At 38.2% G+C, this 16,104-nt stretch overlaps 1 protein-coding gene across 1 annotated transcript; it reads right to left on the reverse strand.

Annotated features, from left to right (window-relative positions):
- Nucleotides 1-14,276: 14,276 nt before the first annotated feature.
- Nucleotides 14,277-15,308, reverse strand: LOC120281068. Its single transcript, XM_039288005.1, has 2 exons — nucleotides 14,903-15,308; nucleotides 14,277-14,845 (listed from the first exon to the last, which is right to left on the reverse strand). The coding sequence occupies exons 1-2, from the start codon at nucleotides 15,306-15,308 to the stop codon at nucleotides 14,277-14,279; spliced, it is 975 nt and encodes a 324-aa protein (XP_039143939.1).
- Nucleotides 15,309-16,104: the final 796 nt, after the last annotated feature.

Raw genomic sequence — 16,104 nt, forward strand, 5'->3', positions numbered from 1 at the left:
CTACTATAGCAGTTACTGTTCACAAACCGCAGAAAATTAATTTCCTCGAGATTCACACGGGCGTGTGGAATTTCCACACTCCCGTGTTGATGCCCGATTCCAGCACTATCTAGGTCTCGATTTCAGCCATTTTGAATGATCTTTTGCCCATCTTTTCCCCAACTTTGGAGGCGCTCTCGGCTAGGGTTTAGAGAAGCTTTGGCAAGGGTTTTGGAGTGGTTCTATGGCCTTCAACACCGCGTTCCTTTAGAAGATAGTTATTAGGGGAGCTTTCATCGACATCAATTCGGCGAGCTGTGCCCTAGGCTTGACGAGGGAACTCTTAGAGAAGACGAGACTAATCCGCAAGACCATCAATACGAAATATGAGGGGTTTTACTTATGGATTGCATGTTTTTACATTCAATTTTATCATTGATTGTATCTTGTTCCATGGAGAGCTAAACCCGTAGTGGGTGCTTGGACTTGTAAACCCTAGGATGTTTATGTTTCATTGACCTTTTATTGTGTTTCCTTAATTGATGTTTTTAATTAAGTTCCAATCTTGAATACTTTTTGAATGGATTTTCCGCTAGAGTGACACTAGGGTTGAGAGTTTACATTGGTAATCCTTGTGAGTGAGTGACACACCATGATAGTTAGACAAAGTGATAAGTGCTTGTGCGATAGCAATGCGAAGCGTTCTTTCCTTATGTTGAGCATTACTTTTCTCAGGTTTTAACGCTAATATGTGTGTTTTTAAGTTACTTTCATGCAGGTAGGGTTGCGCGGCCGATTATGAGAGAAAGAAGCCAATGTGGGTTGTAATGCACCAATTTGGAGGAAATTTTGCTAAGGTTCAAACGCGAAGACATAGGTCAGGTTCGAGATGCGGGAATGTGTGACAACCTCCTCGTATTCGAGTTAGTATAACCATTTGGAGGGGCGCAAGGGCAGTCACATTCAAGCATTCCGACTTATGCATTTAGAACAAGATCTCCACCAACATGTCTGTTATTGAAGAAGCAAAGTGATCCACGACGTAAACATGTGCCCGCTTGCGTTACCTCGATGAAAGCATGGATTCGGGAGTATTTTCAGGCCGGTAATGCAGCAGGGCACTATAGCAAACACTGCAGCAGCACTGTTCACAGCCGGCTGAGAAAACTGCATAACAGAGAATCCACACGGGCGTGTGGATATTCCCCACGCCTGTGTGAAAAATCCACAGGGGCGCTCACAGGGGCGTGTGGATTCCCGATTCCAGTCCTTTAAAAGCCAATTTTAGCCCGGATTTCAGCATTCTTTTCTCCATCTTTTCCCCAACTTGAGAAAGGGCTTCAGCGAGGGTTTTGAGAGGTATTGGCTAGGGTTTTGGAGAGGTTCTATGGCTCTGACATCGCGTGTCATTTGGAAGAAGGTTATTGGGAGAGCTTTCATCGTCACCGATCCGGCGAGGTGTATCCTAGGCCAGACAAAGGATCCCTTGCGACGAGTAGAAGACTCTCCACAAGACCATCGACACGACCATCGAGGGGGTTTTCTATGGATTCATTGCTTTTATATTCTATTTCTTTGATTGTAATTAGCTCCATGGAGAGCTAAACCCCTAGTGGGTACTTGGGTATTTGTGAACCCTAGGATGTATTCGTTACATTGAATCTCTTTATTATGCTTTCAATAAATTGATGTTTATTGTGAGTTCCAACCTTGAATGCTTGTTTGTTTGAATATTCCCCTAGAGTGACACTAGGGTTGAGAGTTCTTGTTGGCAACCTTGTGAGTGAGTGACACACCACGAGCGTTAGACAAAGCTAGGTTGGAGAGGGTTGAGAGGGTGAGTCGAGAGGTACAGGAGCGTCCCCTTTCCCCTCTGATGTGATAGATTCTACCTCCATTCCTCGAGTTCTTTGCGACCATAATCAAGTGAATGGTCTAATGGATGACCCTCCGCTGGGGCTTAGTTGCGAGTGCAACGGAGTGAAGCGCCGAGGTGATCTTAGTATCTAGGGCTTAATCGTGGTTAGGGACCTTCCACCTGGACCAAAGGGTTAGGTCTATAATTAGGAAGAGATTTATCACTTGGAATCCCTAGAGCTCATTGCAACTCTATGTGAGTGCGAGGTTAAGAGGTTATCTAATATCTCCTCCGGGACATGTATAGAGTTAGGCATGGTTGACCTTAGATTTAGGACTATGTAATTAAGGATTTCCACGACTCACTATTGGATTGATTAGGAAGCATAATAGAGGGTTCTTGCACTTGAAACGATTGTCCTAGGTGGAGCATTATCCAGGTACCCCATCTTTATCGATTGCCTTACCTTCTCCTTTACTTGCGCTCTCTTACTTGTTGTTTTTACTTTTGAGAATTGAATCATTGTCACACATATCACTATTCATCTTTCACATAGTTAAGAAGCAAATTAAGTGTTTTTATTTCCTACTCCCTGTGGATTCGATACCCGCTCATCCGGGATTATTACTTCGACAAACCCGTGCACTTGCGGGATATACGCAAGGAGACCTTGTCACAAAGCAAGATTGGAGAGGGTCAAGAGGGTAAGTCGAGAGGTAGCAGAAAGTCCCCTTTCCTTTCCGGTGTGATTTATCCTACCTCCGTGTTCCAAGTGTTCTTTGTGGTCACAATAGATTGAAGCACTAAGAGAGGAACTCCGCTGGGGCTTAGTTCTGTGAGCAATAAGGTAAAGCATTGAAGTAATCCTTAGTGTTGGGGGCTTAATAGTGACCAGGTGACACACCCCTTGTGTGTGACTCTCAAGTGCACGGGTTTGTCGAAATAATAATACCTAGGTGAGTGGGATATCGTATCCACAGGGAATAGTGATTGGAAACACAAAGATTGCTATTTAACTAAAGTGAAGGTGAATCAATAGTGATGTGAACAAGAATCAATGAAAATAGAAATAATAAAAGTAAAGGAGAATGCAAGTAAATGATAGGAAAGGCAATCAACAGAAAGTGGGGCACCCGCACATTGCTCACCCTAGGATTAATGTTTCAATTGCAAGACCAATAATTATGTTTCCTAATTGATGCTTAATGAGTTGTGGAAATCCTAAAACACACTGTACCAAACCTAAGGTCAACCGTGACTAACCTTACACTATGTCCCGGTGGAGAAATCGCTCTGTCTCGACGCCTCACACTGTATAAGGTTGCTTAAAGCTCTAGGGACTCCAAGTGATAAATCATATTCCTAAATGTAGATCTAACCCTTTGGTCAAGGCGAAAGACCCCTAGTCACAATTAAGCCCTAGATACTAAGGATTACTTCAACACTTCACTCTGTTGCTCGTGCAACTAAGCCTCAGCGGAGTTCGTCGCTTAGCACTTCACTCTATTGTAACCACAAAGAACTCTAGGAACATGGAGGTAGGATAAATCACACCGGAGGGGAAAGGAAACACTCCGCTACCTCCCGACTCACCCTCTCAACCCTATCCAATCTAGCATTATCTATCCCTCATGGTGTGTCACTCATCCACAAAAGCTACCAAGATGGATTCTTAACCCTAGTGTCACTCTAAGGGAAAATCAACTCAATGAGCATTCAAGATTAGAACTTAATTAAAGACATCAATTAAAGAAAGTATAATAAAAGATCAATGAAACAATAGCATCCTAGGGTTTACAAGTCCAAGTACCCTCTAAGGATTTAGCTCTCCATGGAGCACAATACAATCGATAATGAAATCAAAAGTAAAGACATGCAATCCATGAATAAATCCCCCTCGGTGTTCGTGTAGATGGTCTTGTGGAGTGGCCGCATCTTCTCCAAAGGTCCGCTTGTCAAGACTAGGGCACACCTCGCCGGATCGGTGCCGACAAAAGCTCCCCTAATAACTCCCTTCTGAAGGAACGTGGTGTCGAAGGCCGTCAAACCTCTCCAAACACCTAGATAAAGCCTCTCTAAACCCTAGCCGTGGGTGTCTCCAAAGATGAAGGAAAGATGGAGAAAGGATGGTAAGAAGGATCCCCAAATTGGTACAAGTCACGGCTTTATATAGGGCTGGAATCGGGAATCCACAAGGGCGTGTGAAATTTCCACACGCCCGTGTGAATCTGCAGGAATCTGATTTTCTGCGGCTATGAACAGTAACTATTATAGTAAATTGCCACATTGATTTGCTACAGTCACCTACTACAGTACTCCGCCAAAAACACTCCCGAATCCACACTTTTCATCGACGCAACATAAATGGGCACACGTCTATGCCGTAGATCGCGTCGCTTCTTCAAAAAAGGATAACATTGACAAAGATCTTGTTAGCATTGCACAAGTCGAAATACGCAAATGTGACTGCCTTTGTGCCCCTCCAAGCCATGTAATTGCTTGAGCACATGGAAGTTGGCACACATTCACGTATCTTTAAGCACAACTTGTGTCTTCATGTTTGTTCACTCCAAGATTTCATCAACAAAGTTCAATCGCAATCCACTTTGGTTTCCTTCCTCTATATTTGGCTCTACAACCCTACATGCACAAAAGTAATACACATACACATATATTAGAGTTTAAATCTAATAAAAGTGATGCTCATCGTAAGAAAAGAATACTTCATATTACTAATACACAAGCACTTATCACTAGGGGTCTTTCACTTGGACCAAAGGGTGAGATCTATATTAGGAAATAGGGTTTATCACCTGGAGTCCCTAGAGCTTTATGCAATTTTGTACAGTGTGAGGTGTTGAGACTGAGTGATTTCTCCACCGGGGCATAGTGTAGAGTTAGTCACGGTTGACCTTAGATTTAGGACAGTGTATTTTAGGATTTCCATGACTCATTGAGCATCAGTTAGGAGACATAATGATTGGTCTTGCACTTGAAATAGTAGTCCTAGGGGAGCAATGTCCGGGTGCCCCATTTTCTATCGATTGTCTTTTCTCTCATTTTATTGCGTCTCTCTTTCTTGTTTTCTTTACTCCTGTTTGCATTGATATTATTCACACCACTTTGAATCATACTCATCATAGTTAAATAGCAATTCTAGTGTTTCTGATCACTATTCCCTGTGAATACGACTACCCACTCACCAGGGTAATTATTACTTCGACAGCCCGTGCACTTGCGGATACACACGCAAGGGGTGTGTCAAGCATTACATACTGAGATATTTTAAGGCATGCCTAGGTACTTTTAAAATATTAGTATCTATTTCTTTGTTTTAGTTACTGTAATTTATTATTATTATTCATAGCATTTTGCATGTAATTGTTGAATATATGATTGAACTCATGCTTAATTCATTTCTATTTCGTATTCAGGATAGAATGAGGACATATTGATCAAGAGGAACAATTTTGAGGTGATTTGAGCTAATTTTGAAAGATGAATACAGGTTTTAAAGTGACTTATAGGCATACTACGGGCGTAAGCCCCAACCCGAGAACCTTATGGGCACTGTTACTACCCTAAGCCTCAGGGCAAAAGGGGTCACTGTAGTAGTGCACTGTTCATGTTACTATAGTAAATCACTATTCATGACACTATTACGTCAATAAGTCCCAACCTGAGAACCTTACGAGTAACTATTACAGTTGTAAGGGCTACTACAGCAGCTGTAAGAACCCCCAATTACTGAGTTATAAAAGCTAGAAATTATAGCTTTTGGGGGATCTTTTTTCTCTACTCTTTACCCATTTTTTTGGGCTACTATTTGGTGGGTTTTCTATTGGATATCTTACCAATAAAGGAAGAAAACAAGAGGGAGAGATTGGGAGAAGGTTCAAAGCTTCAAGGAAGCCGTTCGTGGAGAGATCTCTACGGTGATTTTTTGGGAATCTTCGAAGAACTTCATCCATCCAAGGAGATTGCGAGCTTTAAGGGAGTTTTGTTATTCTCTTTTTGTTCTGACACACCCTTTGTGTGTGTCCGTAAGTACATGGGTCGCTCAAGTAATAAAGTTACCCAATGGGTTGGGTAATCAAATCCACGGGGAATAGGAGTACTAGTAATAACTATAACCTCACTATCTAACCTAATAAATAATATGAGTATGGAAGTGATCAATTTCACAAACAAGTAAACAGAAAAAGAGAAGCAGGAAAATAGAAAAATATAGAGAAATCAATTAAGATAGATGGGGTACCCGGACAATGCTCCTCCTAGGATTCTTAAGTTAAGTGCAAGACTAAAATTGTGCTTCCCTAATTGAGATTAATTGAGTCGTGGAAATGCAAAAGTACAACTGTCCAAAACCTAAGGTTAACTGATGACTAGTCCCTCACACCACATATGACTGCTTGGAGTTCTGAGGTCAACCTGTGACTAGTCCCCTAAGATTGCTAAGAGCTCTTAGAACTCCGAGCAGTCATATGTGGTGTGAGGTAGAGTAAATCAAAAAGAAGGGGAAAGGGGACGCTTTGCTACCTCTCAACACACCCTCTCAACCCTCTTCAACCTTGGTAAATCTAATCCTAGCGATGATGGTCACTTGTCACTGAGATGATTAGGTTTAGCTCTCAATCCTAGTATCACTCTAAGGTAAAGAAATCATAAAGGACACAAGATTGAAACTCAAATGAATACTCAATTTGAGTGGCCTTTTATATCTGAAAATCAGGGGTCTAGACGGCCTTGCTACACCCTTGTGGAAGATCTGTAGGGCTACTACAGTATATCAACTACAACACTTTTGCTATATTGTGGAAAGGTGTGTGGGATTCTGTCGATCCAAACGGCTGAGATAATTCTTGAAAACTGCCCCCAAGCTAGTACACGCACACATAACTGCCTTTGTGCCCTCCTAGCATGTCATTGGCTTCTAAATTCTTTAGGAGTTGGCACTATGCACTTGTATATGATCTAACTTTGGTGTTCACCCTTGAAGCTTGCGAAATCATCTTAGAAAATTCTCGACAACCCTTTCCTTGCTTCTTTCTCATCAATTCCCTTCATATGCCCTAATTGTACAAAAGAACACAAAACATATGTTATTAATGGAAGTATTTGAATATAATTATGCTTAAAGTCCATAAAAGATGTGATCAAATATATATCAAACAAGCACTTATCATGTACTTTTGATTGGATTGTTGTTTTCCAAAACAAATTTTTATATACTTTGGATTGTTATTTTCCAATGATGGGGGTTGTTTGACATATATTTTATCATGATAAGTGCATTGTTTGATATCATGTATTTTGGCAAACTAACAATGCCAATGAAATGACCTTAGAGTTCAATCATGTATTTTACTATGTGTTTTGGCATAATTGAACTCTAGGGTTTATTTCATTGGCATTGGTTGTTGGATCTTTGATTATTTAATTATTTTCCTAATTGAAATTCATATTTTTCATATCTAATTGTGTGTTTCTATTGAATGATTGTTATTGTGGTGAGAGCCCCCTAGTTTTCATACATTTGATGTGCTTCATGATGAGAAGAAATTCCCACCTAACATAGACATGCTACAATTCGAGGAGATTGTCAGTAAACCTCTAGTTATGGTACTTTGGATACCCCATCTCACTCAATTCTCCTCAAGTGAGTTAGTGATAATTTTTGTGCTCTTTGCAATCATGTGGAGTAGATTTTAGGAGAAATCGCATCTTTACTCTATATTCATATTAGGGGTATTCTCTTTCTCTTCAAGGGGGATTATCTTCTTAAAAGATTGTCATTAGCTCACGACGAGATTTCATAGAGTGTTAATGTGATTATGTGGATATCTATATCAACTATGTACCTATACAGTTATTGTTTGCCTGAGAAATCAAGGTTTAGTATTAATTTAGAAAATCTTTTGATTTGAATAGAATTGCATACTTAAACAACTTTTGTCCTATGCTTCATAACCCTAAATGCATACTATGCCCGGATATTGTTTCTTCCCTTAACTCCTCTTATGTTTTATTTCTGTATGTCTTGTTTTATTCTCTTTTGTTTACACACACGTCATTAGATAATTAGGCTACTTTTTGGAATTAGAGCTATTACTAGTATTCACTTTCTTATCTATGGACCGACACTCTATTTTACACACTTTTATTACACGATAAGCACGCACACTTGTGTCCCTATCAACCATTATATATTTGGATGCTAGTTGTTAGGTTTCTATTCAAATATTATCCTTACATCTTAAACATATTATTACATATATATATATAAGGATGTTTTGGATATTATATGAAGATTACAAGCATTGATATGTTTGTTATATATATATATATATATATATATATATATATATAAGCATTAATCAAGGCTTGGCTTTTGATAAAAGTTGGTTGTTTATTTCTAATAGTAAATTTGGTGGAGAGGCTGGCCCAGGGATTTGAATAATTATATTCATTAGATTGAATTGTGGCCCATGGATCCCTTTGCATATATACACATCATATGTGTGTGGGTATATATGCACCAATACTCTACTCACTATCAAATGAAAATTTTATTTTTAGTAGCATCTGATATATATAGATCTAGTTGAATATGAATTCCTCATGCTTCTGTCTTACTCTAATGGACCCCAAATTCTTCACAAGTAATTTGTACTCTCAATATGTGTCTTTATTATGCAAATATGTTTGGGTTGCAAGTCAAAATCAAGTCATTTGAACTATCAAACTACTGTGCAGTTCAGTTATCAACTAACATGATTGTTATAAAAAAAATATGTCAACCAATATATTTTTTAACTAGTTAAACTCAATTTAATTAGCAAACCCATACATACATACATTTATATATATATATATATATATAAAAATTTAAAAGATACACGTAACTATCAAGCAATCAATGCATGAATTTTTTGTGTCTTTTTTCATTTAGATTCCTTATGCTTGGAAAGAGCATGTTATTTTGCAAATATAAAGTGCATCTATCTTTTACATATGCAATGGATTGTTATGAAATTATGTTCATAAATTTTGGATTTTTTGACTTTCTCATTCTTTAATATGCCTTGCGGGTGGCATACTCCTATTCATGTTGATGCAATAAGTGGTGGTTTTATAGCACTTTTCCTGTATCTAGATCTTGAATTGGATTTCTGTTTACTAATGCCATTTCTTCTTATGTTTGTTGTGAGTGATAACCTATAAACACTTTTGTTGTGTGTATTTTGATTTCATCAATAAATTTCTTTTAAATAATGTGATTTATAATTAATGTTTTTATATAATATTGGGTAAAAAAATATTACAAACTATTTAATATACAAAATTGTATAGTTATATTGACGGTATTATCCATCAGTAAAAATTCCAAAATTGATATAAAAATAAAGATATAGCGACAATAGTCTTTGTCACTATAGCTATACTGATAGCGTTATCCATCAGTAAAACTTTAAAAATTGATTTTTCAATGGAGATGTAGTGACAAAAGCCTCCGTTACTATAGCTATACTAATGTCATTATCTATAAGTAAAAACTTTAAAATTTTATTTTTAAATAGAGACATAGTGACAGAAATCTCCGTCACTATAGTTATATTGATGGCATTATCTATTAGTAAAAACTTAAAAATTCATTTTAAAATAGAGATATAGTGACAGAATCTTCTGTCACTATAAATATATTGACAGTATTATCTGTCAGTAAAAACTTTCAAAATTGATTTTAAATAAATATATAGTGACAAAAGTCTCCGTTAGTATAGGTTTTAGCTACAAATTTTATTCCATCTATAGATCTAATAAAGATATTGCAACAATAGTAATTTTCATCAATATAGACTTATAGCGTCAAGGGATAACTTGAAGATTATTTTATCTTTGCAATAGGGTCCATTGTCCATCGGTATAGCATAAATTTGACTATAATAATGAAAATTGGCTTTTTAGTGACAAAAATTTGACCATTAGTAAATGATAACTTTTTTGTAGTGGTTGTAGAAAAGATTATGGTTTTAAATTAACATGTTTATACTATTACATACCATTGAAATTATGATGCTTCACATAATTGATAAGTGTCTAAATGTATGTATTATCTTATATGTATTTTATACACTTAGTATGTATTTTGTTAAGAATTGATGCCTATTTTGTGTCTAATCGTGTATTATTTGCTTTGTATGGCATAAAAAAGCCATGGATAACATGAGGATATGATTAGGGCAAAAAGAAGAAGAAAACCAAGTTGTGCAATACTGTACCTGATTTATTGTAGCTGAATCACTGTAGCAAAAAATTTCAAGACAGATACATTGGCCTAAGTCATGCGGCCTCCATACGAGTCCTTATCAGACCCGTATACCTCCAGTATAGACCCTAGTATACAGTGATTTTTCATCATTTTTGCTTCATACGATCTTCATACAGCCTCTATACAGCCCGTATAGCTTGAGGGATATAAAAAGCACCTTTTAGGACTGAAAGAGAGGTTCTTGGATACCATTGAAGAGAAGAAATCCTAGAAAATGGTAGCGATCTTGGAAGGTGATTTCAAGGGTTTTTGAGGTTCCAAAGCACCACATTTCAAAGGGAAGACCTACCACCTTGGTAAGAAAGGTAATTTTAGGTTCGAGAAGTGACATTCCACTAGGGGAAGCGTCATTTAGTGATCCTTGAGAGAGGGAAGCGTCATTCGGCCTGATTCACCTTATCTTCATCATCTTTTCATCTAGGGAGTATCATTCATGAACTTCTCTTGTATTTTGACCTATATTGTTAATTCGCATTTGCTTGATGGCACACTAGACCCCCAAGGCCACCAGATGTCGGTGAACCTTGGGGGATTCATCATGTATTTTGGATGATTGCTACTTAATTCTATTGCTTGGGTTTGGTTTGTGATTTAATCCATTATTCGTTAATGCTAGAATTACATGCGAAGAGATCCATAATTCTTTTATGAGTTGTACATATTGATGTGACCTATGATCCTTAAGAGTAGATCTAGAAGCAGTTTATTCTTATTTTGGGATTTCCTTGTTCTTAATGCAATAATAGGAGTGTTGATATGGAAGAGATTCCAAGCAACACTCATATGAAATTAGGGTTCAACTACTGAGAGATCGGAGTTGATCTAATCTAGAAATCCCTTGGTCCAAACCACCTTTGCATCTTTTGTTCTTCATTCTCTCATCATGATAACCCCCTAAGGGGATCCACATACCTGGCCCTTTGTATATCATTGTTGTGTTTGTAGCCTTTTGCTTTTGCCTTCAGTTTTTGGTGAGTTATTTATTTATTTTTCTATAATTAGTTAAGTAGAAACCCTTTATTTAAGAGTTAGTTTAGAAAATAGGCGGTGAAGGAGTAATAGTAGATCCTTAAATCCGAGGAATACGATCCCTGTGTTTTACACAAGGTATTACTTGGCGACCCCATTCACTTGCAGGACACACATCAAGTTTTTCGCGCCGTTGCTGGGGAGACTTAAGGAATACTAGGAAATTTTTAGCTTATAGCTCTAGCCATTTTTCTTCTTACCTCTGATTCTTTGTACATATTTTTCTTGTTTTATTTGATATTTTTTTTTGTGTTCTCTTTTATGTGAGGTACAATTTCCTTAGCAAATGCAAGTGACTTACACTTATAATGATTCAAAATCACCCTTGAGTGCTAAAGGTGATGCCCTTAATGGAAAGAAAAACCAACTTATCACCCAAGAATCACTTGAGAGCAATCCATACACAAATCCATGTCATCTACATTGTGGGAGACATCCAAATGCATCCAATTCTTATCATGAACAACAATGGGAATGCCCTTAAAATAGACTAACAACTTACTCCCCAACTCAAGAGCAGTGGCATGAGTATGTTTCAAGTACTTAATATGAGCATCTACATGGAAAGAAATTTAATACCGAGGATGCTTTTTCCAAATTCATGGGAAGCACTGAGGTTAAGTCTCTAAATATGAACATCAAGTTTGGGACCCAATTCAATGATATGAACACAGCCTTGGATGACATGTACACTCAGTCTAGAGGGTAGTTTAATGAATTAAAAACTAACAAAAGAGATGTCCAAGCATCTTTTCACATGTTAGATATCCGGGTTAGAGAACTTGTCAAAGAAATGACTAAGGAGCAACAGGTGATAACCATAAATCCCTACTTGCCATTGTAACATGTTGAAGAGAACTAGTTAGTTATACAACCACAAGAGCCCAATTTGGATCATGTGCCTAAGCAAAGAAAATATCAAGAAGAAGAGGATGAAAGCTATGTGCAACATGCTTATGGCATGGATGATAGTTCAGTTTATACAAAAGAGAAAGAGTTTAAATAGTATGATGGGTTGAGAAACAAGGGTTTAAAGCCATCAACAGAGGAAGAACCCATGTTGGAATTGAAGACATTACCCGAACATCTTGAGTATGCTTTCCTAGGAGAAGGGACTCAGCTTCTAGTTATTATTGCTTCAAACTTAAAAGCTAAACAAAAGAAAGATTTAGTAAATGTTTTCAAAAGGCACAAGAAAGCAATTGCTAGGAAGATAGTTGACATCAAGGGGGCAAATCCATCTTTTTGTGGTCACAAAATTCTAATGGAGGATGATCACAAACATACAGCCTTGCCTCAAAGAAGACTCAATCCGAATATGAAGGAAGTGGTAAGGGATGAAGTTATCAAACTTCTAAATGAGGGCATTATTTATCCAATATCTGATAGTGAGTAGGTAAGTCCAATACAAGTAGTCCCTCAGAAAAGGGGGATGACCATGATCACTAATGATAAAAATGAGTTAATTCCAACCCGAACGATCACTGGATAGCATGTATGCAATGATTACAGAAAACTGAATGACACCACTCGATGGATCATTTCCCTTTACCATTCATTGATTAGATGCTTGAGTGACTAGCGGGACATGCCTACTATTGCTTCTGGGATGGTTTCTCTAGTTATTTCCAAATTCCCATTACACTAGAAAATCAAGACAATACTGTCTCCACATGCCCATATGGCACGTTTTCTTATCATCGCGTGTTTTTCGGGCTATGCAATACCCCAACTATTTTTTAGAGATGCATGATGGCAATTTTTGAGGACATGGTGGAAGGCTTTATGGAGGTATTTATAGATGACTTCTTGGTCTTTGGTGATTCATTCAAGATGTGCCTCAAGAATCTAGAACGAGTCCTCATTTGATGTGAAGAAACTAATCTTGTGCTTAATTGGAAGAAGTACCATTTCATGGTCCAAGAAAGGATAGTCCTGTGTCACAAAATTTCAAAGGAAGTCATTGAGGTAGAAGGGCCAAGATCTCCACCATAAAAAAGCTACTAGTTCCCAATTCAGTTAAAGCCATTATAATTCTTTTGGGACATGCAAGGTTCTACAGAAGATTCATCAAGGATTTCTCCAAATAGCTAGGCCCTTAATAAGGTTATTAGAGAAAGATGTTCCATTCAAGTTTGACAATGAATGCATTAGAGCTTTAGTTACACTCAAGGAGAAACTAATTCAAGCACCCATTATGGTGGCTCCAGACTGGGACTCTCCATTCTAATTGATGTGCGACTCAAGCCATTTTGCAGTAGGTGTAGCCCTTGGGCAGCAGCGAGACAAACATTTCCATCCTATATATTGTGCAAGCAAAACTCTAACGTGGCCAAGAGAAGTACACTACCACTGAGAAAGAACTACTTATTGTGGTATTCGCTTTTGACAAATTTAGTTATCTCCAAAGTAGTGGTATATACTGATCATTCAGCTTTGCGGTATCTACACAACAAATCAGATGCTAAACCGTAATTGATTAGATGGGTCTTGTTGCTTCAGGAGTTTAATCTTAAGATCAAGGACAAGAGCAGGGAAGAGAATTATGGAGCAAACCATTTATTCCATTTAGAGAATCCCAACATGGAGGTCTAAAAGAGAAGGAAATCAATAACACATTCCCTAAAAAGTACTTGTACAATATCCAGGTAGTGAAAGAAAAGAGCCACCATGGTTTACTTATTTTGCCAACTATTTCATTCGAGGGTCATCCAGCAATGGTTCACATATCAACAACAAAAGAAATTATTTTTAGATCTCAAACATTATATATATGGAAAGATTCTTATCTATTCAGAGTCTATTCCGATCAGATTGTGTGAAGATGTGTTTCCCGGACAGAGAGTCTAAGGATCCTGAAACATTGTTATGCAAGACCCACTGTAGGCCATTACAATGTAAACCGAACAACATGGAATAATAAATCCCCTAGGATCCTTCTCTTTCTTAGGAAGCTTATTGGTAATCAAGGCTAAGCATTCTTCGCTAAGTGTTACTGAAGACACTTCCTTAAGCTTCCATTTTTTTTGTTAGTGGTTCTTTGCGGAATTTTGCATATTTGGACATCTGCGCAAGAGCTTAAACAAATGTCACATTTATGTGTAGAGTCTTGAACACATCCAAAAACATTTTGTATTGTTCCTCTTGTTGATCATTCTTTAATTTCACAGGATTGGGAAGCTCGGGTTGGTACTCTGGTAGGTCGGTTTTCCCTTTACCCCACTCCTCCTCTTTCTCCTCGCCATTAACTGGAGTTTTAAGATCACAATCAACTGTCTGACTTACTCTCAATTGAGGCTCAACAATCTCAAGCTCCGGTTCTTTCTCAATAGGGCCTTGAAGCTGCTTGCCACTTCTCAAAGTCACAGACTTAAGAGATTCCTGAGGATTGACTTTTGTGTTGCTAGGAAGAAAACCCGGGAGCCTTTCCTCAATCAATTTTGATATTTGCGCCATGTGGTGTTCTAGGTTTCTCACGGTGGCATTTGTGTTCTTCATCTTTTCCTCATGCCCTTGAAGATGAACCTCATTGTCCTTGATGTACCGAGTCAATAAAATTGTAAGTTCATTAGAAGGCCCCGATGGAGGAGATGGTTGCGCATTTTGTTGTGGGGGCCTAGGCTGTTGTTGTGCCCCTTGCCCCCGTCCTAGTTAGCTCCAAGAAAAATTTGGATGATTCCTCCAACCCGCATTGTATATGTTACTGTATGGGTTGCTCTGATATCTTTTGTTCTGCCCAACGAAATCTACTTGTTCAGTTTGCCCTGCACCCACATCAAAAGAATAAGAACCACAAGGATCACCTTGGGACCCCCAACTTTCACAAGAAGGTCTAGAAGCCTGAGAGATAGATGGTATAGTATCTAACCTCTTTGTGATCACCTCAACCTGTGCTGCCAGTGTAGTGATGGCATCCACTTGATAGATCCCGGCTACCTTCACCGATTTGTTCCTCTTAGAACTCCACTGATAACCATTGCTTGTCATTTCCTCAATCAAACTATAAGTGGCACTTCGTTGTTTACCACATAATGACCCTCCTGAAGCTACATCGAGCATTTGTTTATTGGCACAGTTTAGCCCATTATAAGAATTTGGATCTGCATCCATTCTAATATACCGTGATATGGGCATTTCCTCAACATCTCCTTATATCTCTCCCACGTGTCATACAAGAATTTGGACTCCAACTTTAGGAAGGAGGAGATATTACTCCTCAACTTGGTAATTTTGCCAGAGGGAAGTACCTTGTAAGGAATGTCTTGGCCATCTACTTCCATGTTGTGATAAACTCTTGGGGCAGGGAATTTAGCTATTGCTTGGCCCTTCACTGCACTGGGAACAGAAAGAGTCTAAGAAGAGCAGAATCCTAAGACATGTTGTTCACCTTGAAAGTATCGCAGATTTCCAAGAAATTCTTCAAGTGTTCGTATGGGTCTTTATCCTGAAACCCATAAAACTGGCACATTTGATGTACTATCTATATAAAGTTGGGTTTCAACTCAAAATTGTTCACCGCAATGGGGGATGAACGATGCTAGACCTTACTCCTTCCAAGTTTGTCAGGGCAAAATCTGAAATACTTTATTGCTGTTGATTTCCAGTAATTTCTTCCTCATGATTCACTTCTATACTCACTCCCACAGACCCTGTTTCACTTAAGCTGACTTGCCTTACTCTCCTTTGGAAATTTCTTTCAACTTCTGGATCAAGGCTTGCCAAAGGAGACGAGGTACTTTCTCGGGTCATACAATTGTTTAAAAGTAGCTCAAGGTTCAAAAGTAGGAAAAGCAAAGATATATAAACAAAATAAACAAAGGCTAAATCACCTGAATCCTAATGTATTCTCCGCAAGTGCATGAATCATTACAAGTAATAAAGTGGTAGCCCCTAGGGGGTAGGGTTG

Source organism: Dioscorea cayenensis, chromosome 17 (assembly GCF_009730915.1).
Source record: "Dioscorea cayenensis subsp. rotundata cultivar TDr96_F1 chromosome 17, TDr96_F1_v2_PseudoChromosome.rev07_lg8_w22 25.fasta, whole genome shotgun sequence".
Taxonomy (NCBI): Eukaryota; Viridiplantae; Streptophyta; class Magnoliopsida; order Dioscoreales; family Dioscoreaceae; genus Dioscorea; species Dioscorea cayenensis.